The sequence below is a fragment of the Lucilia sericata genome, unplaced genomic scaffold (assembly GCF_015586225.1).
Source record: "Lucilia sericata isolate MDLA Ls3-8-SP2 unplaced genomic scaffold, ASM1558622v1 Contig001448F_arrow, whole genome shotgun sequence".
In the NCBI taxonomy this organism is placed as follows: Eukaryota; Metazoa; Arthropoda; class Insecta; order Diptera; family Calliphoridae; genus Lucilia; species Lucilia sericata.
The window spans coordinates 89,457-117,046 of record NW_023995378.1 but is presented as its reverse complement, the minus strand read 5'-3'; the positions used below and the strand labels follow the sequence as shown (position 1 = coordinate 117,046).

The window sequence follows — 27,590 nt, the reverse complement described above, 5'->3', positions numbered from 1 at the left end:
AATTAGAACAGTGATGATCTGAATCCTTAGAGATGATCTGTATATTTAATTATTAATATGAAGGGTATTCAAGCCGAATACCAGCACCACTTTTACTAAAATTGAAAAGTTGCAAGTATTAACCTATCTCAAATAAATGATAAAACATTTTACAGTTTTTTCGAATAACTTAATTGCAAACTTTATTATATCTTTTTTTATATATACGTACATTTTCATCATTATAGTTTTGTTCCTTTATCAGAAATTAAACAAATTATTGTCCGTCTTTAATTAATCATTATACAAAATACAGAATTTAGAATTCACATCGATACATTTGTGAAATTGTTAAATATAACAAAAAACAAAAAGACAATGTCATTTCATCGTTCAAATTGGCCGATTGACTACGGGTGATATGAACAAGCGATATGAATAAAATTAAATACTAATAATCTGCAAGAAAATCTCATGTTTGGCTAAATGTTTGGGTTTCGTTTTTTTTTTTAATCTAATATGAAATATGTTTTATATTAGTTATTAATTAGTATATATATTTTTAAAATACATACATATAATAAAAATTAACAAGATATTTTTTGTAAATGAAAATAAAGACAAATAAAGAACTAATAAACTAATTTCACACTTAGTAGAGCTTAGTGTAAAATTTTTACAAAATCACGTTAACAGGAAAAAAGAATTATTAACATTTTAATATAAAAAAATTAATCTATTTATATTTTTGCATAAATTCAGCATGGAATTTTTGGGAATTTGTTCATCATATCTTTCAAGACGGCGGTTTGAGGTAAAATGGTTGCTGCGGAAATGATAGGTACCGGGTTTTGGCCAAAACCGCTGCCAGCAACGATGCAAATACCTAAGTAACAATTAAATAATGGAAATAAAGATTTTCGTTACAGAAAAGAATTATGGATACTTACCAGTAGATTCTAGCAATTCAGAGGCGTAGAAAGTATCAGGGGCCATATTCTTGGATTTGGCGATTTCGATAGCCTTGGGAGGAATTTCGATTTGTGGGAACACATACATGGCACCTTGTACTTTATTAACTTTGTAGCCCTCAAAACTGCTCAAAGTGTTGTAGACCAATTCAGCACGTTCCTAAGAGCGCCCAAAATACCATCTCTTCCTTGATGTATTGATTGTAGGAAGGCTCACCAGGCTTGGGGGGATTGACCTGCAATTTAACAAATAAATTGAGCTTGCTGTTTCTTTCTTTCCACAAAAATAATTTTTTAAAAACTTACCAAAGCACTGACAGCTACTTGACCGGCAGTGGTACCACACAAAGAAGCGGTGATAGATTTGGTCAACATGGCCATAACCTTAGGACACATATTGATGATTTCCATATAACCACCACGAATACCACATTCACCCAAATAACCCTTGAGGTAGACATAAAGCTGGCCAATTCCATATCTTTATAGGGACCACCCATTTCGGTCATGACCTTTTTGAAGGAGAAGAATTTTGAATCCTTATCGTAAACATTGTCCTGATACACTTCATCGGCCAATACAACTAAGTTGTTGTCATAGGCAAATTTAATAATTTCTTCGATGTTTTGTCTGGTCAAAACTTGACCGGTGGGATTGCCGGGATTGATAACAACAATGGCACGTGGATTACAAGTCTTTTTAGCCTCATCATAGGAACGTTGCAATTCCTTGCGACTTAGACTCCAGCCAGTTTCTTCTTCCAAATAATAGTCAACCTTTTGCATGCCATACTCAGCAATGGTGGCCGAGTACAAAGGATATTGGGGAATGGGTACCATAACACCGGGTGGCTTGCCATCAACATGACATCTAAAGTACAACAACAATAAAAAAAATTAAAAATAAACTATTTTAAAACAACAAACTCACCTAATCAAAGCCAATACACTTTTGATGCCGGGAGAAGCACCGGCAGTCAAAAGATATTATGCCAATCACAAGGTACACCATCACGTTGGGTAATGAAATCAGCTACTTGTTTGCGTACAACTTCCAAACCAGCAGAGTCAGTATAAGAACCGACGGAACCTCCTTGACAACAGCCCAAAACAGCCTTAGCACGAGCCTTAACATCATCAGGATATTGGGGAGAATTGAGGAGTTCTGGTTCGAAGGTTAAATTCAAAGCTTAAAAAATTAAAGAAAATTGTTTATAAATTTTTAAAACAAAAAAATTGACTTAATTCCATTAAAATGCAGGCAAATAAAATCTATAAAATTGGCATGCCGTGGGCTATTATATATAGTATGTCTATATGAACTTTTTTACGGAATAATAAACACGCTACAAAACACACTCGTTTGTTAGTAGACGTTAAAATGTATGTATGTTGATATTTTAAAACAATTTACAATTACATTCAATTAGTTTGGAAAATTAAGTTGTTGTTTATTTGGTACATTCGTTCATACATAGACTTGTTTTGTTTTTATTATTCCAATATTTACTTAAATTATTTATACAGCTTTCTGCCATATACGTAGTTACATTAGGTGGGCCCAAAACTAAAGTTTCAGGCGTATTTCCATATCCACTTAAGAACATTTTTATAAGATTCTTTTCTAGATTTCGATCTTAACAGTATATAAATATTTACTGGGATAATTTATATTTAAAAATTTCTATAAATTTCAAAATCTTTGCAGTTGCTAAAGTGGGCAATATATTTAGCATGTTGCATGTTACACAAAGTATCTTTAAAATTTCCTAAACAAAAAATCAAGCGGAATGCATGTCAATGGCCTTAAAGTAGACAATAGTAGACTGTTATGCTTAAACCTAAGAGCTTTTTGAACTCAATTGCTGTCAGTTTTGCGCTGTAATTTGTGTGATTCGTGTCCTTAAAAATCATATTCTGATTTATTTTAATAGTTAATTTTTTCAATACAATTTAAATGGTTTGGTTTTATTAAAAAAATTAAGTGATTTTATTTAATATATAAAAAGAAAATACTGAACACTTTTTATCCGATATAAATTTTAATTGAATTCTCTGCGACTTCATTAATACTTTGGCGCTTGGATTTTTTTAATCTACATCTAAAATCTTAAAAAACAAAGTTCTATAGTTGTTTAAAACAACTTTAAGTAGAAATAATATTAAAAATATGAAGTAAGAAAAGAAAACCTAACCTAATAAAACCTTGAGACAGCAAGAGCAAATTTCTCATGAAAAGCTTAAAGCGAGAGCGTATGTATTTTCTATAGAAAATTTTGAGGTAAGCTTTTCGTATAGGAAAGCTTGAGCTATCTAGAACACTTCTTTATAGGAAAGCTTAGCGGGAGCACTTTTCCTATAGAAAATCTTCTTATAGAAAAGCTTGAGCTAGTAAGAGCACTTTTCCTATGGAAGAGCTTGAACTAGCGAGAGCAATTTTCACTTTTTGAGCTAGCGAAAGCACTCTTCCTATAAAAGAGATTGAGCTAGCGGGAGCACTCTTCCTATAGAAAACCTTGAGCTAGTGGAAACACTTCGTATAGAAAAGCTTGAACTAGCGAGAGGACATTTTCTACAGGAAAACTTTAGCTAGCGGAAACACTTTTTCTTTAGAAAAACTTGAGCTAGCGGAAACACTTTTTATACATAAAAGCCATAGCTATTGAGAGCGTTATCGTATAGAAAAGCTTGAGCTTGATTCACTTCACAAATTCCCATAAATTCACCAGTAATATGTGGAAAACTTATTAACTAATAAAAATTATTAATATAAACTTACTTGACGAAGGAAGGTAATGGGTTTTTGTCCCATAGCATGGCAATCACCAATATTAGCACGAATAACATAATCGAATGGTTTTTTGACACCCTGTAAGTAAAAAACGTAAATAATTAGACAATTAATTAAATGACATTTATATAAAGGAAAAAGCAGTAATCATATACATTTATATTTATCACATTATCCTGGCTCTTAATAAAACATAAATATAGAAAGTAAAGATAATATGGTTCATAAAATTACTAAAATAATTAGACATAATATGTTCGCCTTTCCCACATGTACATATACATACGTACATATGTAATTACATTTTATGTACGTACATATTTTACTAATAGCTTTGGTAGAGAAATTAAGAAATTAAACTCTGAAATCTGTTATATTAAATATAATAAATTATACACAACAATTAATAAATAATGAAACAAAACTTTCTTAATACAAAAACAATTATCTGAGAATAAAACCACAAAAATTACTAATTTCCACATGAAAACCTAGTCATATTACACTAATTATTGATAATTAAACGATAGGCTAACTAATGAAATATATGAGAAATATAATACATATTATAAAGTAATAAACATTACAACATCAATAAAAAAAATAAGTTTAAAATTTTAAAAACAAATAACATTGAAATAACCTTTTACGATATAACAACCGCATTACAAAATAATATTACAATTTCAAGAAAAGCAAAAGTTTCAAATGGAAATTATAATAAAACGTAAATATTGTAAATCACACATCAATCCAGTAAGTCGATGATGACGTTGTTAAAGCAAACAATTTAAATAATAGTAAATAATAAATAACAACAAATCCACTTGATGGCACTTTAAGAATGTAATTTAATTCATCCGTTTAATAACTTTTTATAGAACGCATATCAATGGTTAATTTATTATTTGTTTGAATAAGTGAGAGTATTATTTTACGTTTAAATATTGATATGTAGACGGAGTATTTTTATATAAAGAGATTTTTCTTGTAAATATTTAATTGTAAATTATATATTTTTTCATTCAAATAAATCGAATACATCTTCAAGTAGCGTCAAGGAGAGATTCTATTCCTTTAGGAAAGCTTAAGCTAGCGATAGTTTATTCCTATTGCGAGAGTATATTCCTTCAGGAAAGCTTGAGCTAGCGAGAGTCTATTCCAATAAGAAAGATTGAACCAACGAGAGTCTATCCCAATCGGAAAGCTTGAATTAGCAAGAGTCTATTCCTATATGAAAACTTGGGTTAGCGAGAGTCTATTCCAATAGGAAAGCTTGTGTTAGCGAGAGTCTATTCCTATAGGAAAGCATCAGCTGTCGAGGGCCTATTCTAGGCATGGAATAGTACTTTAGTACTATTCCTAGCCTATAGTCTAGTCTATAGTCTAACTTATTGTCTACTCTATAGTTCAGTTTATAGCCTCTTCTAACTTATAGTCAGTCTATAGTCTAGTCTATAGTCTAGTCTAGTCTATAGTCTAGTCTATAGTCTAGTCTATAGTCTAGTCTATAGTCTAGTCTATAGTCTAGTCTATAGTCTAGTCTATAGTCAGTCTATAGTCTAGTCTATAGTCTAGTCTATAGTCTAGTCTATAGTCTAGTCTATAGTCTAGTCTATAGTCTAGTCTAGTCTAGTCTATAGTCTAGTCTATAGTCTAGTCTATAGTCTAGTCTATAGTAGTCTATAGTCTAGTCTATAGTCTAGTCTATAGTCTAGTCTATAGTCTAGTCTATAGTCTAGTCTATAGTCTAGTCTATAGTCTAGTCTATAGTCTAGTCTATAGTCTAGACTATAGTCTAGTCTATAGTCTAGTCTATAGTCTAGTCTATAGTCTAGTCTATAGTCTAGTCTATAGTCTAGACTATAGTCTAGTCTATAGTCTAGTCTATAGTCTAGTCTATAGTCTAGTCTATAGTCTAGTCTATAGTCTAGTCTATAGTCTAGTCTATAGTCTAGTCTATAGTCTAGTCTATAGTCTAGTCTATAGTCTAGTCTATAGTCTAGTCTATAGTCTAGTCTATAGTCTAGTCTATATAGTCTATAGTCTAGTCTATAGTCTAGTCTATAGTCTAGTCTATAGTCTAGTCTATAGTCTAGTCTATAGTCTAGTCTATAGTCTAGTCTATAGTCTAGTCTATAGTCTAGTCTATAGTCTAGTCTATAGTCTAGTCTAGTCTATAGTCTAGTCTATAGGCTAGTCTATAGCCTAGTCTATAGTATAGTCTATAGTCTAGTCTATAGTCTAGTCTATAGTCTAGTCTATAGTCTAGTCTATAGTCTAGTCTATAGTCTAGTCTATAGTCAGTCTATAGTCTAGTCTATAGTCTAGTCTATAGTCTAGTCTAGTCTATAGTCTAGTCTATAGTCTAGTCTATAGTTTAGTCTATAGTCTAGTCTATAATCTAGTCTATAGTCTAGTCTATAGTCTAGTCTATAGTCTAGTCTATAGTCTAGTCTATAGTCTAGAGTATAGTCTAGTCTATAGTCTAGTCTATAGTCTAGTCTGTAGTCTAGTCTATAGTCTAGTCTATAGTCTAGTCTGTAGTCTAGTCTGTAGTCTAGTCTATAGTCTAGTCTAGTCTAGTCTATAGTCTAGTCTATATTCTAGTCTATAGTCTAGTCTATAGTCTAGTATATAGTCTAGTCTATAGTCTAGTCTATAGTCTAGTCTACATTCTAGTCAATAGTCTAGTCTAGTCTATAGTCTAGTCTAGTCTATAGTCTAGTCTATAGTCTAGTCTATAGTCTAGTCTATAGTCTAGTCTATAGTCTAGTCTATAGTCTAGTCTAAAGTCTAGTCTATATTCTAGTCTATAGTCTAGCCTATAGTCTAGTCTATAGTCTAGTCTAGTCTAGTCTATAGTCTAGTCTATATAGTCTATAGTCTAGTCTATAGTCTAGTCTATAGTCTAGTCTATAGTCTAGTCTAGTCTATAGTCTAGTCTATAGTCTAGTCTATAGTCTAGTCTATAGTCTAGTCTATAGTCTAGTCTATAGTCTAGTCTATAGTCTAGTCTATAGTCTAGTCTATAGTCTAGTCTAGTCTATAGTCTAGTCTATAGTCTAGTCTATAGTCTAGTCTAGTCTATAGTCTAGTCTAGTCTATAGTCTAGTCTATAGTCTAGTCTATAGTCTAGTCTATAGTCTAGTCTATTGTCTAGTCTATTGTCTAGTTTATTCCTACAGGAAAGATTAAGCTATAGCAATGCTTGCCCTAGCCGTCTATTCCTATCGACTATTATTTTAGATTTTAATTATTTTGTAAAATTTGTGTTTGAAAATGCATTTTTATAAATAAGAAATTCCACTTCCACAAAATTTCATATAAAAAACAGCGTTTTTGAATCAATATTTTCACATTTTATTTAGGTTGGTGGGTGGTATTTTACTTTAAACACGTAGCCAATTGGAAAACATGCATTAGATGTAATGAATAATTGTATTATATTTATAACTTAATTAAAAGCAAGATTTGTTTTACCCTATTGCATCTAATAAAAAATTTTTAATATTTCGAATTGAAATGCAAATTAAATGCAAGAATTTTGTTTATAATTTTTTTGTGTTGAGTTTAAATTATAAAAATATATAAATAACTTTTAGCAAATTTGAAGGTTCAAATTGAAACTATAATAAAATAGTCTATCTATGTATATTCCAAATCACAGACGGAAGGAAATATTTTTTGGTTATTAATATTTTTATATTTTAAAAATCAAAAAATCTACAAATTTTTTCTAATAGGTCAAACATTTCCATTTAGGGTTAAACTTAAACATTATTCAGTTTGTACCAGTTTTTCTAAATTAATATTTATAATTTGTATTTTTTTGTTGTTTCTATTTTAAATATCAGTTGTAGTTATCAGTTGTTGTTGATAATTTAATCAAGTGTTGGTGCTATGTTGTTATTTTTATCAAAAAAAAGTACTACTTATTGTTTTCATTATTGTTTACTACCTATAATTTAGAGGAATGTTTATAGATAGTTATAGTTACTAAGTGAGGTTCTTATCGTTGTTATAGATCTACATATATAAGAAAGGAACAAACTTCAAATCGTATAATTTTCAAAAATAATTTCAATACTTGTCCAATAATGATTTATTATTGAATTTTATGTTTAATTTAGCTTTTGATTTGATTTCTAAACTAAAACTATAATTTGACAGCAAAAATGATTAGTCGTTTTTAATTAGATATAAAAAGAATAGTTGAATAAATGGATAACAATGTAATTTGAAGAAATTTTTAAATCCTTTTTGAAATTATATGTTTTTGATTGTCAAACAATCTCAATCATTTGACATCATTATCTCATATTGAAAAATATGTTTTTTTCATATTGTAAAACATAATGATACTGTTTAAAACAAATACTATTTTAGCTATTATATAAATGACAACTTAACAACTTGAACCATAGTAAAACTAATAAAAACAAGTAAGAAAGTATAGTCGGGCGTGGCCGACCATATGATACCCTACACCAGTTATGAATATTAAATGTGATTTATTTTTCATAATAAAGCATTTATCTTCAATATTCCCTTGTTCCGATACATTTAAGCAATTTATGGATGAAAAACTAATTTTCTGAAAGAGGCTTTATATGGGGGCTAGGGGCAAATATGGACCAAGCCCGATAAAATTTTGTGAATATATTTATATTGACATAATATTTTATTGTGCTGAATTTCATCGCGATATTTGTGTTTATAAGCTAATTTGGGACATTCACGTAATTTTCTGAAGGGGACTTTGTATGGGAGCTAGGGTCAAATGTGGCCCGATCTTTATGAAATTTGGCAGGGTCATCAAGACTTCTATAAAACTTAGTTGTGCCGTATTTTATCGATATATCTATATATTTAACATAATTATGAGCTCAGAAGCCCTTTTCGGGGGGTTCTGTTGTATGGGGGCTAAGTGAAATAATGGACCGATTTTAACCATTTTCAATAGGCTTCGTCCTTAGGTCAAATAAAACGTGCGTGCCAAATTTCATCCAATTATCTTGAAAATTGCGACCTGTACCTTGCGCACAAGGTTTACATGGACAGCCAGCCAGCCAGCCAGACGGACGGACGGACATAGCTTAATCGACTCAGAAAACGATTCTAAGCCGATTGGTATACTTTACGAATATTTTTGTATGTTACAAACATCAGCACAAATCCAATATACCCTCCCCACTAAAGTGGTGTAGGGTACAAAGAACTTTTACATATTTCAAAATTGTATTTCTTTAACTGTTTTACAACATGTTTAATGTTTCAAAAATACTTTGCTAAAAACATATGATTTTCGATATGTAAAAAATAACCTAGTTAACTCAATTCCAATTAATCTATACATTTGCCTTCCAGTTACTTTCAAAAACTATATCATATATACGAGTCAAGTTCACTGAACGACCTTCGCAAATAGTATATGCTACAAAATGTTTTGCGCACAAATGCAACTTAAAATTGGCACTCTCTGTAATTGTGTATACACAAGAATATGTATGAAGGTTTGTGTCTAGAAACATTTAAACTTGTAATAAACTATATTAGTTGTCATATTTAGGGGCATCAATGTTGGCACTATACTATTTAATAAAAGTACATCATTAGAACGCTATTATAATACAAGTACGCGTCATACTTGTTAGAGAAGGAATAAAATTAATTGTTTACCATATATAATGGGTTTTAGATTTTATATATACAAATATGGTTTTGATATAAAGCATACACATGTTCTCTATGCATTTTTCATATTATATGTACATATAGTGTAACAAATATTAAAGACTACAACTTTATTTCTTGCAGATTTAGAAAAAAATGTCCAGCAGCATTTTTCCTAGAAGGTTTGCAAGTGCAGTTTACTATTTATATTAAATTCTGATGTTGTTTGATATTTTAAGATTTGATTTTTCTTTTTTTCATTAAATTAAGTTTATAAAAAGGCGTAGATCCATTGGAAAACGATGATGTTCATGGTGATTCCCTTCGTAGATAGTGGAAATCCAAATATGGAGAAACAAATTACTGGAAAAACAAAAAAAAAAACTCAAAGAAAGTGAAGAGAATGATGGAAACAGGTCGATTCCCAAGAGGTTTCAACCTACAAGTTTTACAGAATCAATTTCCTTAAGAAAAAAATTTTATCAAAATCTGGATCTTCCTATAAAATACCACTCGAAGATAAATCCCTAATAAAACCTAGTAGTCTGCCCATTTCCTAACCATTCTGTGTTCTAGGTTTAGAAGGTTTGTGCACCATAAAAAGGAGACCATAAAGTTCATTGTAAATCCCTCCGTTAAAAGTGAGGTACTAACGATAGAGAAACAAAACACTGGAAAGCAGAAGAAGAACATAAAGAAATAGGCAAAACAGAACGATTCATTCTACAAGTTTTATTGAATCAATTCCCTAAAGAAAAAATTGTAAGAGAATCTGAATCGCTCTACTAAAACCGATCCGAAGATAAATCCCTGATAAATCTAGTAGACTGCGAGTGTTGAGACCCGCAATTTCCTCCATGGTGCATATTTCATAGTAATTTCAATCACTTGGATATCATAAGGTGTATTCCCATCGTAAAGTATAACGAAACAAAATACTGGAAAAACAAAAAGAACGTAAATAAAGAGAAGAGAGGAAACAGGTCAATTTCGAAGGCGTTTCAACCTGGACTAATCAAGACTAATCAACCAAGAATTGTGAGAGAATCTGGATCTCCCTAAAAACCCAGTCGTAGAAATGACTAATTCCCCTAATAAATTTTAGTAGACTGCGTCATGGAACTAATTTCCAGTTTCTCTGCATCTTTGCATAACCTGCAAGTGTCCTTTTAACTGTTCCTCTTTCTAACAAAGATCCTAATAGAGCAATGACCCGTTAATATTTCTTTCAGAATCTTTAGAATGCGCTTATCCCAACCAATAAGTATCTCGATAGACATTACATCAAGTAAGCAGAAGTTAAGATAAAGTTTTTTTATTATTTAAGATCTTGCATCTGCTCTGGATATCTCCCTTAGGTTTTGTCAAAAGCGGTATCCACAGATTCTTTCTCCAAAAGGCGGAAAATTTGTATAATAACTATGGCACATGTAGAGAAGCCAAGTTACTGTGGCCTTCTTTTAATGAGAAACGTACAAGATACCTTATAACTCGAAATAGGCGAGATATATCTAGGTTGATATCAGTAATAACAGAACACTGGATGCTTGTGATCTTGCGCTCCCCTTCAACGAATACTGTGGCGCTGCTCTAACAGCTCGTGATTTTGACAATAGTCTCTTTGCATTGGTCTTGCTTCAAATGCAATGTTTTGCAAGTGGAGTGCCTGTATGCTTAGCTTATTTTCATACTGTTGCTACGTAGTAAAAAGTGCAATATGTATGGTATATTTTCATTGTCATTCACAAAATTTATAGAAATTATAATAATACATATGTGTATAAAAAATTTTTGCTCTCCAAAGAAAAACATGCGCAAAAAAATTCTTTTCCAAGAAAGTATAAAGAGATTTATCTTCATCTTTGTCACAGTTAATGTTGTCTGTGTTGTTGCCTTTATTTAGATATTGGCGGGTATGGTATGTGGAAGCACTTCCTAGGCTGCATATTATAATAATATATTTTCTTTATACTGTTAAATTTTCCAGTTTATTTCTTTTTTCAGAAAACATAATAAAGAAAACATAATAAAGAAAACATATTGTGTGTGTATGAGTGATTTTTTAATCTTTAACATAAATGCTTTGTAACAAATCTAAACACTTTGAAATGTGTAGTGATGAGAATGGATGCTAAAGTCTGCTGATAAATGTTCTTTTGTTTGAGACACGTTTTATATTCGATTTTATTGTATATCGATGAAATTGCCTTTTCATCTTTTTTGTTTTTTCAACGTCACATTATACTATAGTCTGTTTTCTTTTTTTTTTTGGATTAAGAGTTTGTTTTATAAATTTAAAGAATATTTTTTTTAAATCGATATTAAGTGTTATATAATATAGCAGCAGACTACTACGTAGTTAATGTGTGTTGAAAATGGGCCGTAGAGAATGAAGAAAAGAAAATTGCAGACACCAACATTGAAGTTGTTTTTTTGTTAAAGGTTATTGTTTTCATTTTCTATATTAAATTGCTTAGTGATTATTTTGAAGTAATTTTTTAATTTAGATAAACAGTAAATAATTGAAATTTTATTGTTTGCATAAAAGCTGATTGTTTAAATAACAAATAAATCAATTAATGATAAAGAAACTTTGCAATTGTTAAAATAACAATATCATTGCAAAAATTCACTCTACATCATTGGGAAAATCGTTTTAATCATAAAGCAACATGTTTATTTATCTAAGAGCATATTTTCAAAAACTCATATTAACTTATCTATTGTCTGCTCACATATTCATTTAATTTATAAATGACAAATCTTTTTCAAAATTTGAAAAAATAAAACATTAATCAAACTCCCCCTTGTGGCCACGTATTCATATTCGTTCTAAAAACTCAAAATGGATTAACTGATAAATTTGATAAACTATGACAATTTTCTTCTATTTGTTTCATGTGCGGCGGATGTGACTGACATTATTACTGCATATTGTGTTGAATTTAAGTTAAATATTAAATTTAACTGTCATTTAATGTCATCACACAAAAAAGAATAATAATAATAATAAAGTAGATAAATAGTAAACAAGTTAAATGAAATTTGTGTTATTAGATTCTTAAGTTTCTAAATTGAGTTTTGATGACAATTTGGAGACAAAATCCTAAATGACCTCTAGCTATATGATAATGCGATCATTATTTAATATTTAAAATGTGGGTTTGTTTAAAATTTTTAAAATAAATTTGATAATATGTATATTTGTTTCTTGTTGTATTTTTTAATCATTATAATGTGTAATATTATTACAAATTAACACAATATTGTGTTAGGTCATGTTTAGCCAGACATGTTGATGGAAAATTTTTAATTAAAATAAAAATATTATAACTGCCTTAATCATAACAATTTATCAAAGGTTTATAGAACAAATTTTGTATGAAAAATTGTCTTATAAACCTTTGATAAATTGTTATGAATAAGGCCCTAAGTGTGTATAAGAGCTTTTTACAAGCCCAGTTTTGAGTCTAAATTGGTAGATGTTATATATTTGATATATTTTCAAGAACTGTAGTAACAGTTTGACTGTATGGAATAGTTCTTTTCAGGGGAAACGAATTCTTTTAATAAAGCTGTCGCTGAGTTGACAAACTTTGGACGATTCGGTGATAAGATCCAATTTTCTACCATTGCAAATGCTTTCACTTTGCTTTAGTATGCCAAAATTGTATCTTTTGATTTAGGTTAAGTAAGATTGAGAGGAGGAAATGTTGTGGGAAAATGCCTTAGGTACATATATAGTGTTTTATGGATTTGTTACTAACCCCAAAAAGTGTTTGTCAGTTCCGGCAATCTCATTTAAATTATCGATAGCAGCTGTTAACTCTGTTAGCAATGATACTCGCAGTCTAATAGGTTTTGTCAAGGGATTCAATTAGTCACTTCTTCGACTGGGCTTTATTTCTTTATTCTTTAGGGTACAGACTTGATAAATCTTCTGGATTATAATCCCTTGGAAATAGACCCGTTTCCTTTCTCTTATCCTATTTACCTTCTTCTTTCTTTCTTGTTTTCTTGTAGTGTTTTTGTTTCTCTGCCTTTCAATCTTCACTCTTTAAGGATATCGCAATGGAACATATGGTCTCTGTGTTCATATACTTCTAAACCTAATCCTAGCAATTTGTAAAAATAATTATGTTTGCTATAAAAAGTTCTTTACAAAAATATGTATTGGGATATAGAAAAAGTAAATTAAAAGTACTTTTTTTTGGATATAGACAGAAAAATAAAAGTACTTTTTAAATATGTATGTACATACTATATATTTTAAAAATTAGCATCAAAATACGATTTGCAGCTTACGATTGTAGCAATAGCATGAAATGAATACAAATATATTTAACATACGTATGAAAGGTGTTCAAATGAGGCAAACAGAGGAATGTTACCCAATCGAATTACGTGTAAAACATAAGGGAAACTTTTCTCAACTTTTGAAATAAACACTTTTAGAAAATGTTTAATAAACATTAAAACAAATTTATGTTAAAAGCTTATTTTAATAAAATACTTTTTACATTTGATGTTTGCTTTAAAATATAGCGTTTTTACTATCGCTATTATAGAATTATCATAAATTTATAAAAGAACGAAAAGCAAAGGTTGATTTTAGTCTACGTTTTCAATTCGAAATTGAAATTTTTTATAATAATTGATATTATCCAGGTGATAAAAAACAACTTTGAATAAGTTTGAAATTCAAAGCTAAAACTATATTTTTAAATAAAATCTTGATTTTTGCATTTTTCTGAAACTAAAATTTAAATTCAACTACTTTAGATAGGATATCATCCCCTCCTAATAAATGTCAAATTGTCATACTACTTGTTTGGTTTTATTATTCATTTCAGACGTTTTTATTAACTAATCTCTTAAAATTGCTTAACAAAAATCATATGGAATAGAATTATTTTATTGTTGGTAGGAAAACGTGTGTTATCAAAAATTTATTTAAGTGACTTTTTTTTTTTTTGTTGGGTCTCTAGTTATAAACAAATGATAAAGAGCAGAAAACATACCAAAAAAATAAACAACAAAATAATAAAAAAGAACGAAAACACTTAATACATATTCATAACTTAGCACACTTTTCTTAAGCAAATACAAGCTAGTGAGTATAGAAAAACAAACAAAAACAATAATAAACCAAATAAAAATTTTAAACACAATCCAAAAAAAACCAGTTCAATTCCATGGTAACGTATTGTTGTTGTCTGTATTTTTGGATAGGTAAATAGTAGAGGTATTTATTTTTAAAGAAAAAGCAACAATTATTAGAGTCAATTAAAACTTTTTATGTTGCTAGAGAAAGGCTTATTTTATTGTCTACCAAAATAGGATATTTTGTTGTCAAATCAATATACGCAACAAGTTTTTATACCTTAATCGAATTCTACATAATTTTAGTTTGCAAAGCTTGCAACTTTTACTTCATTTCTTAAAATTCATTATAAATATAGCAATTCTAGTAAAAATTCTATTAAAACAACTTTATAAAAGTAACTTTGATTTACTAAACTTGATTATATTTGCCATACCAAAGATCCACATACCATGTCACCGTAGTAATATTGCAATGCCAGGAGCAACAAATCTGTATTTATATAAAATTGTTGCCTAATAGGTACATTTTATTCAATTTGCAAGATTCCAAATTATTTTAAATATTCTTCCTACACAAAACAATACAATTTAAGAAAACATCATTGCATTTTTACTATACACTAACAAAATATACAGAAAACACCCTTGTATTAATTTGCAATATAAATACACAAGATTGTTAATTGAGCTAGGCAAAGGTCTCGTTCAAAATAATGAACTAATGTGACAATTAAAGGACTCTATATGTGACAATTAAAGGACTCTATATTTTATTGAATTGCAAAAAAAAACGACATTTGGTATTTGCAATTTTGCAAGACACCTTGCACATAAAGACACTAATTTCGATCTGAAGAATTTTGTAAATTCTCAAAATACTTCTTATGGGTATTTTAATATACCGAATTGTATACACTATTAAACATATATCTGGCCACCCATGTCTATGTAACTACACACCTACACACACTTAAGGTAAATATTTGTGTAAATTTTAGCAAATGTATTCTATTTACTTTTTTACTCGATACAAAAACAAATGGCACTTAGAAACAATTGTTCAATGTACATACATACATACCTCTTTCAATTCCCTTTCAATTTCACCAGCTCTTATAACCAATGGTCCACGCACAGCATATTCCATGGTAATAAAATTTGGATTGATATTTTCCAATTGCAAACATTTATTAGTTTGTCCAGGCATTTTGTCTGATGAATTAAATACGGCAGATGTGGTTAAAGCGCGACAATATTCCGTTGTATTATTATTATTAGTATTACTGAGGAGACGACTAGTGCGCGCGTTAAATGTTTGAGCCGGACTGAATGCTGTTGTGGAGAGCTGACGTTGATTCACATGAATCAACAACGATTTCCAGCGACGAGCTACATGTTTTGATAACACCGGTGATGTTGTTCTCACGCTATTACTGCTAGATGCAGCAGCGACGGCAGTAGCGCGCTGGATAACAGCATTGGAATTGTTAAGTAAAAGACGACTCATTGTTTTTTGTTTTGATATTTAATTATATTGTATAGAAAAAGTGTATATACTCGTCGTGCCGCAGGAGTGATGGTGGTGGAGTGTTGTATACGGTTTAGTGTACAGTACAGTAGTAGTAGTGGTTGTTTTGGAAAGCTTTTATTTTGTTTGGTTTGTTTGCTATACTAAAACAACTGTAAAGAGATTTATAAAGAGAGAGAGAGAGATAAAGAGTAGTTAAAAGAGACAAGTAGTTAGTTAAAGAGAAAAATAATGATAAGAAAATTTAAGTAAATTACGTTATATACTTAAAGTCATTAATAATATTTGATAAGTTTAGTAAATATAGGAACGTTTAAAAAGTGGGCTGAGGTGAGTCGTTACTGCGACCGCTGGAAATATTTTGTTTTGATAAGTCATATATATGTAGTTGGTAACAATTGTAGGTAAAACAGTTTTAGAAAACTTTTGTGCTTTAAGCTTCTTTAGAAAGCTTTTACCTAAACTTTTTTCAAAATTTTCATATAATAAGCTGTTTAGTGATGGTATTTTACAAGACACTTTGTAAGAGTGCCTTGTAATATTTCCCACCATTTTTTTGTACTAAAATATATATTTTCTTAAATTCTCTACTTTTAAAAGTTATTAATAATACAGGCCAACAAAATTTAAATAAAATCAAAACCTGAATCGAAAATTCTAATTCTACTTCTCAGATGGATTGAGAAGCACCCATTTTTGGTCATATTATAGATGCTATAATATTGCGAAGATACCTTTATTTATAAAATATATTCTTTCATTTAAAAGTCTAATCTTTCCACTTCAAAATAGAGATTGAACCACTGTTATACCTTTTTCTTAGAGATATTTTACCTTAACGTTTGAAAATAATATAAATAGTCTTTATTTTACAGCAAAAACTTCAACGGACGATATCTCAGTAAAGACAAGAGATTTTTCAACAATTTAAAAAGTATTTTTAAAAGAAAATTATAACAAATTTTAACATACTTATAAGTTTTTCCTAAAAAAGGCTAAATGAAGACAAAAATTGAGTTTTGAAGATTAAATCTTTATTCTAAAGTCGAGAGATTGGACTTTCAGATGATATAACAAATTTTATAAATAAAAGTGTCTTCACGCTCAAATATGGCTCAAAAGGGGGATTTTCAAACTTTATATCACGATATCTAGTGATGGATATATTTTGAGTTCAGATTCGGATTCAGCACTGCTAAATACCTACCTTTCTATTTTTAAATCACTGAAGATTTTAGAGACATTTTAATACAAAGTTATGTTGCCTTATTAGTTTCAAAACAAAGCATTCAATTGTGTCAGATCTGTTCAATTTTTGAGATATATTAACTTATTAATAGTTAGGTCAAACTTAGAGCCGCTCAAATCTTTGAGAAAGACTCAAAGCGAAAAATGTACTGTTGGTCCAAGTGAGAATAAGGAGAAACTGTAAAAATCACGCCATAAATATTAAACGAATATGACAAAAGAAAAGTATGTATATGATGAACTTAATAACCAGAAAAAATGTGTGCAGTCCATATACTTTATGACGCTTCACGACGACACTAAGAAACATTGCAGTTTTATTAATTTTAATTGCTTTTAATTTCATTTTACTTTTTATTTATTAAAAGTAACTGGTATTGTACAATTACTGCAATAAATATAAAGACTGCATCATGAGTTTAGGTTAAGTAACTGCTATTATGAAATAATTAAAAATTTTACGTTTAATAAATTTGCTAAAATAATATTTTTGGCTTTAAACAAAAGCAGTTACCTAAAGATAAGATTTGTTAAAAGATAATTTATAAAAAACGATCCCCTGAAATGTTTAAGATTTGAAACAAACATTTTTTAATAAATCTGTAGAGTTTTTAAAAAATTTAGTTTTAGATAAGATGATTTTTAAAGATATTTTTGAAAACATTTGCCCAAATCGCAATCTGTGTGGTATTGTTGTATATTAAATAACTTTTTCCAACTAATTTTTTAGAAAATTGAACAATTTATAAAAATTATGTACAAAAATATTTAAAATTGAAATGCAATTTGCTTTTCTACAAAAGCGATATTTGTTTAAATGTGTACAATAAAGTCCACCCAAGAATGTATGCATTTTAGCAAACCGTTTCTTAAAATAAATTTGAACTCAATTGAAGTCTTTAATAGCAAATTAATAAATTATGTATGTATTTGTATATTTACATATTCAATCATATGCCCAACATTTTATTGCAAATCATCTAGATATTATTTTCTTTCTTTTAACTCCAGACTTGTGTATTTATTTGGGTTTTTATTAAGAAGGTGCTAATTTCTTATATAAATATTTAAAGAAACACAAATAATCTGTTTTGTCTGTTAAATTGAATTTATAAAAAAGAACTTACAATAGTTGCAAAATGAAAAAAATACTCTTTGTACTCACACAAGCCATATGACGTTCGTTCATCAATGAAATTTGAACTGATCATTGAAATACGCTCAGATGAAACTGTTAAAGATTAGTGTAATGTTTTTGAAAAGCTGATAAGAATGGCAAACAAAAATGTAAATACGACTTAAATCCGGAAGATTATTAGTCTTGGAAATTGTGTACTTGATTGAATAGGAAATAATTTTTCAAAAATAAAAGGTTTTGAGATTTTATTTAAATATTTTTAATGCAGTTTTTTACGGATGCAAACAGAACTGCTTGAGATTTCTAAACAGCGAGGTACTAATGATGTTGCCTTTACTTCTCAAACATTATTGTGATTATAAAATTATAAGGGAACCAGTTCTTTGACACTATTTCAGTGGGACTACTTTGGAAACTTCATCTTGGAATCAATTAAAAAAATTAAATTCAATTAAAAATTATAAAATAACGCTTTCTACATCTAGTTTTATATATCCCTTGTTAACATAAAAAACGGAAATAAAGTTTTTGCAACTAGAAAGTTAAGCAATGGGACAGCAATTGTCGGAGATTGGATAGCTCATGTACTCGAGCAAAGTGATTTGCACGTGGACCGGCGGTACTATATACAAAAATTGCCATTTGCGTGTCTTGTGCAAGGCCCACAAAGGGGCGCCGTTGAGTAGTCTCAAGTTCTTCAGTGGTTGTAAAAGTACCACCGTGAAATAGGCCGTTTGGCAGGTGTTCACTTAAAGCACTCGACTTCTGTCCAAAAGACGAATTTTAGACAAACTCATTTTATAATTCGACAAAAAATTTCATGTTAATCACAATAATAACCTGTACTTCTTCAAATTCCCAAAAATTAACAATTTCATAGAAACAACACCTTAATAATTTTAGCCAGAAATGTTTGCATGACAAGATATTTTAATAAATACCAAGTTAATCATTTATAGTAGTTAACAAACATAATAAAGAAGAAAAAAAGAATATTAAATATTTGATAAGATATGAATATAAAACAAGTAAGAGTGTTATATTCGGCTGTGCCGAATCTTGTATACCCACCATCAAATCATTGCCAAAAAGGAATGCTTCCTTATAAATAAACTTTGATATTTAAGAATCCATGCTTTTATTATCCAAACAATTTTCTCATTTATTACATCTATGTATAGAGAAATTTTTGTCGAATTTTGTCGCTATACTTGCATTTTTAAGGTAGTAAAAAGCATTTAAGTTATTTTCTGAGAGGGACCTTATTTAGGGGGGACGTTTGGTCAATTATGGACCGATCCTCGTCAAATTTTCTAGAACGATTTTAGTTTAGGCTAGTAATGAGAGTTAAAGCCATTTTCAGAAGGAGACGGGTTAATGTCAATTATGTACCGATCCTTATAAAATTTTACAATAATATTAAAGTTCCTATAAAATATGTTCGTGTCGAATTTCATCGTTATAGATGCTTCTTTTAGACAGTAATGAGCCTTAAAGCCATTTTCTGAAGGGGACCTTATATGGGGGTTAGGGTCAATTATGGACCGATCCTTATAAAATTTAATAAAGATATTAAGGTTCCTATAAAATATATTTGTGTCGAATTTCAACGCTATAACTGCTTCTTTTAGTCAGTTATGAGCGTTAATGTCATTTTCTGAGGGGGCCTTATATGGTGGATAAGGTCAATTATGGACCGTTCCTTATAAAATTTTACAATGATATTAAGGTTCCTATAAAATATGTTTATGCCGAATTTCATCGCTGTAAATGCTTATTTTAAACAATTATGAGCGTTAATGTCATTTTCTGAAGGGGACCTCATATGGGGGGTAGGGTCAATCATGGACCGATCCTTATAAAATTTTACAAAGATATTGAGGTTCCTAAAAAATATGTCTGTGTCGAATTTATCGCTATAGCTGCTTCTTTTAGTCAGTTATGAGCGTTAATATACATTTTCTGAGGGGGACCTTATATGGGGGATAGGGTCATTTATGGACCGATCCTTATAAAATTTTACAATGATTTTAAGATTCCTATAAAAATTGTTTATGTCAAATTTTTTCGCTATTGCTGCTTCTTTTAGATAGTTATGAGCGTTAATGTAATTTTCTGAGGGGGGCCTTATATTGGGGATAGGGTCAATTATGGACCGATCCTTATAAAATTTTACAGTGATATTAAGATTCCTATACGATATGTTCTTGTGTCGAATTTCATTGCTATAGCTGCTTCGTTTAGTCAGTTATGAGCGTTAATATGATTTTATGAGGGGGACCTTATATGGGGGATAGGGTCAATTATGGACCGATCCATAAAAAATTTTACAATGATATTAAGGTTCCTGTAAAATATGTTAATGTCGAATTTCATCGCTATAGATGTTTCTTTTAGTCAGTTATGAGCGTTAAAGTCGTTTTCTGAAGGGGACCTTATATGGGGGCTAGGCGAAATCGTTGACCGATATTGCTCATTTTCAATACCAAACAAACTGCATCAATATAAAATATTTGTGCAAAATTTCAGCTCGCTAGCTGCTTCCGTTTGGACTCTATCGTGTTTTCAACAGACGGACAGACAGACGGACGGACATGGCTAGATCGTCTTAGAATTTAATAAGGATCCAGAATATATATACTTTTATGGGTCTTAGATGAATATTTCGATGTGTTACAAACGGAATGACAAAAACAATATACCCCCCATCTTTTTTGATGGTGGGTATAAAAACACCAAATTATATACAAACATACATAATTCTACACTATGGCATGTTTTTTTACGGAGACTTGTTGTTTATTCAACAAATTATAAAAACGAATTTTGGTTGTCAACAAAATTACAATGAAACTAATAAATTTAGTTTATTAAAGGGGCAGGTAATTGGCGGAAGGAATGTATTTTTATAAAAGCCTCTCACAAAGCCAAACACTTGTTGATTGATCTGATACGCTGATAAAAAAACTCATGAATTACATTTAACACCTCTTTCTAATTGTTGAGCGACACGAAATAATTAAATTTGAATATATTTTTGTCTGAAATTAAGGAAGGAGGGGTGGTTAAAGTTGTTTCATTAATTTTAGTTCAAATGTATAGTATAGGTTTGTATAAGTGTGTTTGAAATTCAGAAATTTTGGCAAATGCTCAAGAAATCTTTTTTTAACAAGGCAAACATCAAAAGTAGAAATAAATATATTTTGCACAAATATAGAAAACGAATGATCTTGATAATGAAAGTACTGCATTTGTATGTTAATGAATCTGTTATTAATTATATATATTTTTTTGTGAAATTGTTTACTAAAAATTTTTTAAATACTAATGGACAAAGTACAAAATAACAAACAATGTTTTATTTTTAAAAAATATGTATGTATGTTATATTAAAAAAATATATGACAAAACAATCAAAAAAAGTCTGTTAAAAGTACTATATACTTTGTTTGTTTAAAATTTCAAATTGAAGTTGAACTATCTATCCAGATGCCTTTACATCTGAAAATTACAAATTAAGTACAAATGTTAATTAATTCATATAATTCTAAAAATAAATTTTAGTTCACATGTGTTTTTGTTTTAAAACTGTCAACGAAAGTGATCTCTTTAAAAAAAAAATAGTTGTATTATTTAGCATATATTTGCCTAATTAAGATTCATCTGGTTTATACCGCTTTTTTTAAATATGCTGCCTCATGTTTTAGAATTTTATGTTTTCTTTTTTCACAAATATTAATGTTTTTATTTTTTTTTTTGGCGGTATATATACATAAGTAAATAAACACATGAAAACATAATATAACAAATTAAATTTATAACCAGATATTAAGAACATTTTCTTTGGAGGGGAACTGAAAATAGCTATTTTTATGGAAAATTTTTATAAATTTTATAAGATTTTCTTTTATAAATAGGTACTTTTTTCGATTCATTATTAATAATATTATAACATTAAAATGAGAAAATATTGCGTTATTTTAGAATAACTAAAGACGAGCCCCTTTTAAAATTGTTTAAGGCAAATTAAAGTTGTTAACGCAAATTATATAGACCATAAGTCAAATAGAATTTTTAGGTACAGTTTTTTTTTCAAAGATTTGTTCTTTGGAATTGTTAAGATTGGTTACAGCTTTGAGAAATAGTTGAATAATTATAATTTGAGGTATTATTTGAAGATTATTTGTTATTTTAATTCATTTAGCTGGTAATAAGTAAACTATAGATATCGCTGATATCAACATAAAATGATCTTTCAGACTCCCAGATGAATGTAGTGACTTCCAAGCAGATATCCTAGCGACTGAACTGATACGGAATCATTCGCGCTTGTTTGTATATTGTAGAAATGCCCTTAGGGACAGTATGGCATGTATTGTAATGAGGTTGCAGACGAACTATATTCGAACCTTGATATAGGTAGATGAAAGGCAAAGGATGGTAAAACCATTCATTTGTCACTATTATAGGTTGATATTCGAAAGAATCCGTGACATCATAAGCCAGCCCTTGAATAGTAGATTGGACTGCAAAATATCAAAGGCCCTATGACCAACACTTGATAGTAGTAACTATACCAAAATACTTATAGAACGGGATAAACGCAGTCTAAGGAATCTGATAGAGTTGCTAACGGAGGATTGCTCAGTCACCTTTGAATTTCCTTTGAAATAGACATGTCACCATTCAGCTATCCTATTTACCTACATTGTATACTCTTTTTTCTTGATCTCTTATATTGTTTTTGTTTCTCCGAGTGGATGTGCACCTTTTTATTGTGCATAACACTTGTTAACTTAAACCTAAACATTGAAAAATTAAACCGCTTTTATCTTTGCTAATAATAAATATAAACAATATAGTTGGGAGTGGCCGCCATATAATACCCTACACCAGTAATAAATCTTAAATATGTTCAATCAAAGCGGACCCATTATTTTTTTCTAAGTTATCTAAGAACTAACTATAGAAACGCATCATCTGTAGCGACATGAAGAAATGTAACAAGTGCAAATTAGTTGACATATTGCCATGAAAGAGAAAATCAAAAAAAGTAAGAAGTAGACAACAAAAACAAAATGCAAAATTAAAACACACAACAAAAGTAGAGAAAAAACAACAATAGCAACAAATTAAGTAATAAATGATACAAATGTAAACAAATCATCCAGTAGTAGCAAAAGTAAACAATAAAAGCAAACACAAAGAGATGAAAAATGACAAAAAAAAGACAAGATAAAACCATTGAAAAAGTTTAAAAATACTATAAAATAAAAACCGTCTAAAGGAGGTGGAACAATATGAATAAAATGTTTGCCAAGTTACGAGTAAAAATAAATGTAAAAAAAAATTAAAGGGGGCAGGTTCAAGTCTTCGAAAGGAAAGAAGAATAAGCTCAATCGATTTTTTATTGACCACTATGTGGTATTTTAAAAAGTTTTTACCATTTCTTGGCGACATCAATATATATTTTTATAACATAAATTAGATTAAAAATTCATATAGATTTTCATAGAATGTACAACAAAACAAATCCTTTTTTTGCCAACAAACGCTACGATTATCTAACCAAAATACCTGGAGGTCTTGGCCTTGTTTATAATTTGTTATCTCTCACATTTATTAAGCACGCTAAGATATTGCATATACATATAGAATATTTTTTGCCAAAAATTATGAACAATTCTTTGTTGGTAACACACGTGTTTTTTTTTCTGGGAATATTTTTTTGTTATTTACTGTAGGTATCAAATTAATCTACGCATTTTATATATATTTTGTCACTAAGTTTACTTGAAAAATTTTCTTACACATTATGCTTACGTACACAAAGATTAACGTTGCGAATTTTTTAGAGAAAACCTGCTGGTTGTCACTTGTAAACACGACGAGTTTTATTGGCAAACTAAATGAGAAAAATTGTATAGAATTTTTATTACACTTTTTTCATTCGTTCACATAAAAAAGCTTGTTTTCATTTTGGTGGGGGGATGTTTTAGCGGTTTATTTTTGGCTTGTTTTTCTTTGTTCTATTATTCTTTAAAATAGGGTTCTATAAATCGACTTTCGAATAATCGAACAATCGACTTTTTGTCGAAAAAAGTCGAAAAGTCGAAGTCGACTATTTTGTTCCAAAAAAGTCGATAACTCGACTATCGTCTATGAAAAAAGTCGAAAAGTCGACTTTGTAAATAAAAGTCGAAAAAAGTCGAAAAGTCGAAAAGTCGAAAAAAGTCGAAAAGTCGAAAAGTCGAAAAAAGTCGATAAGTTGAAAAAAGTCGAAGAAAGTCGAAAAAAGTCGAAAAGTCGAAAAAAGTCGAAAAGTCGGAAAAAGTCGAAAAGTCGGAAAAAGTCGAAAAGTCGAAAAAAGTCGAAAAGTCGAAAAAAGTCGAAAATAGTCGAAAATTTTAAAAAAGTGGAAAAGAGGTCAAAAACTCTAAAATAGTCGGAAAAACTCGAAAAAAGTAAAAAAATAGTCGAAAAAAGTCGAAATAAGTCGAAAATAGTCAAAAAGTCGTAAAAAATCGTAAAGTCGAAAAGTCGGAAAAAGTCGAAAAGTCGAAAAAAGTCGGAAAAAGTCGAAAAGGTCGAAAAAAGTCGAAAAGTCGAAAAAAGTCGAAAAAAGTCGGAAAAAGTCGAAAAGTCGAAAAAAGTCGGAAAAAGTCGAAAAGTCGAAAAAAGTCGGAAAAAGTCGAAAAGTCGAAAAGTCGGAAAAAGTCGAAAGGTCGAAAAGTCGACCATTTATAAAATACTAAAAGTCGAAAAGTCTAAAAGTCGACTTTTAAATAAATGAAAAAAGTCGAAAAGTCGAAAAATCTACTTTTCATAAAATGGAAAAAGTCGAAAGGTCGAAAAGTCGACTTTTAACTAAATGCAAAAAGTCTAAAAGTCGAAAAGTCGACTATTCGTTTCAACTATAGAACCCTACTTTAAAATGTATGCAGAGCAGAGTCCGGCGCCGACAAACATTAACGACGTTTGTTAAGTTCTCAGTTGAGTTTTTAAATACAACGACGTTGTTAAAATAAAATCGTAACCAAATGTTTAAACGTGGGATTTTAAAAGAATATTTTAAAGTTTTTAAATTACATATACATATAAAATCTGCACTTAATACAACTTTATACAAAAATGCAATATTTTGCTGCATATAATGTGTATAAAATAATTTGTAATATTCATCACCATATTCTTAATATTTAGTTCTTCATTGGACACGAGGTATACATATATATACATAGGTATGGACACTAGGTATACATATATATGTATACATAGGTATGCATATCAAATGAAAGGTCTCTAAAATAATAATATTGCAGAACGTATCGTCTGAAATATGATATTTGTGGGTGTTAATAAGTAATTCTGATAAATTTACAAATTTAGAAATATCTATAAAAAAAAATTTAAATCTAATGAAGTTTATGATATATTAATTTTAATTTTTCTTTGGCGGCTAGGTTTAGTTGTTTTTAAGCAGAACCGGCCTATGTCTTGAATATGAATTTTCAATTGTTATTGCGTTTTGTACAACAGAGTTGCATTTGCAAGCAATTGTTATCAAACTGTATTGAATTTTAGTAGTTCTCACTAAGAAACGCATTTAATTTAACTTTAAACTTAAAAGAACATGTATTTTATAATTATATTTTATTAAATTAATTAAAGAAATACATACACTTTTTATAATTGCCCTATTTCTATAAACAATTTGCTTTGTTTAGAGAAATAATTTAAATGTATACTGCCTTACCTCTTTCAAATAATGGAAAACTAAAATGTCTGTAGATAATGCAGTGTTCCACATTTTTAATCAGCTTTTAAATTGCAGTTCATTTAAAAAGCATTACCGTTAATATTATATTTTATTTAATGTCATATCGGTATTTTCAGAATTTAAAAATCTCGATGTTTGTAAACATTAATACATTATATCGATCGAAGTACAGAGTAAACCCTGTAGGGTACATAAATTCCAAGCAAAGAAGTCCTATAAATCGACTTTTGCCGAAAAAAGTTGGCTATTTTCTTCAAAAATAGTCGCTAAATCGCAGTCTTGTAGGAAAAAAGTTAAAAAGTCGTCTTTGAAAATAAAATTCGAAAACTTTGGGATTGTGCCATCGATAGGGCTATTTTTTCACTTAACCTCCCATACGTATAAAAGTGTTTTTTAATAGGTAAGAAGGTAGTAAAATAGTTAAATTTACAAAATCAATTTGAAAATTTCTACAATTTTAGCATTTGCGCTGCATCTGATGTGCAGTAAGTTCGGCAATACATAAGAAAGTGCGCAAAAAACGTCATATGAGAGTAAGTATTTAGATTTTTGTTTATTTAATGAAATCTATTTTCAGTGATGTCAGGCTTAAGGGTTAATGATTACGTTTTCAATTACAATTGTAATTGAAGCTTTACCAATTACGATTACTTATAATTTTGTAATTGAAGTTTCGCCAATTGTAATTATTTGTAATTGAAGTTTGTCCAAATACAATTATTTGTAATTGTAATTGAAGTTTCGCCATCAAAATTTAATTTTCATGAAAATGAGCTTTTGAGTTCCGCCATGATCCATTAATAACACAGATCATTTTTAACCTAGAGATCAAAGTATAATTTTAAAATTTTCTGGTCTCTGACCACAAAAACGTGTACAACACATTAGGTTTTTGAGATATATACATATATCTTCATATAGGAAATTGAGAACTTTTATGCTATAGTAAAATTTGACTTTTGAATGGTACTGCACCAGTAAAGTTAAAAAGTTTTAATGGTTTCCACCAGGGTATTCCCGTCAATTCTATATTAAGTGATATTAAAAAACTTACTACCGACTATGATTAAGCAAAACTTGTCAATAATAAGTACATTTAAATACATAGTTGAAATTGTAGGCCCAACATTTTCAAAATGCACAAATTGTTTACAAACTTTGTTGGTAAATTATACCACAATAAAAACTTAAGAAAATTATTGTAAATTTAAAAAAAAAAAATGCTGCAAGTCATTCTGGTCATCATTCAAATATGTATATGAAAAAAATCTGCTATAAAACCCAAAATTTCTGCAGAGGCTTGTATTTAGTTTACTTCAGCTAATAAAGTCTAAGAATATTTTTTTCGGAAAAGAAAATTTTACATTCGTTAAT

The 27,590-nt window shown here is 29.3% G+C and overlaps 1 protein-coding gene across 1 annotated transcript; it reads right to left on the bottom strand.

Moving 5' to 3' along the window:
- Window positions 1–259: 259 nt before the first annotated feature.
- LOC119611427 (alanine aminotransferase 1-like) lies at window positions 260–24,449 on the bottom strand. Its single transcript, XM_037966999.1, is given in 12 exon segments — window positions 260–754; window positions 756–865; window positions 930–1,112; window positions 1,115–1,135; window positions 1,138–1,186; window positions 1,257–1,402; window positions 1,405–1,820; window positions 1,881–1,929; window positions 1,932–2,138; window positions 3,725–3,818; window positions 15,604–16,202; window positions 24,264–24,449. Coding segments are annotated over 11 exon segments (1,740 nt in total). The 5' UTR covers window positions 16,030–16,202; window positions 24,264–24,449; the 3' UTR covers window positions 260–715.
- Between the last annotated feature and the right edge of the window lie 3,141 nt (window positions 24,450–27,590).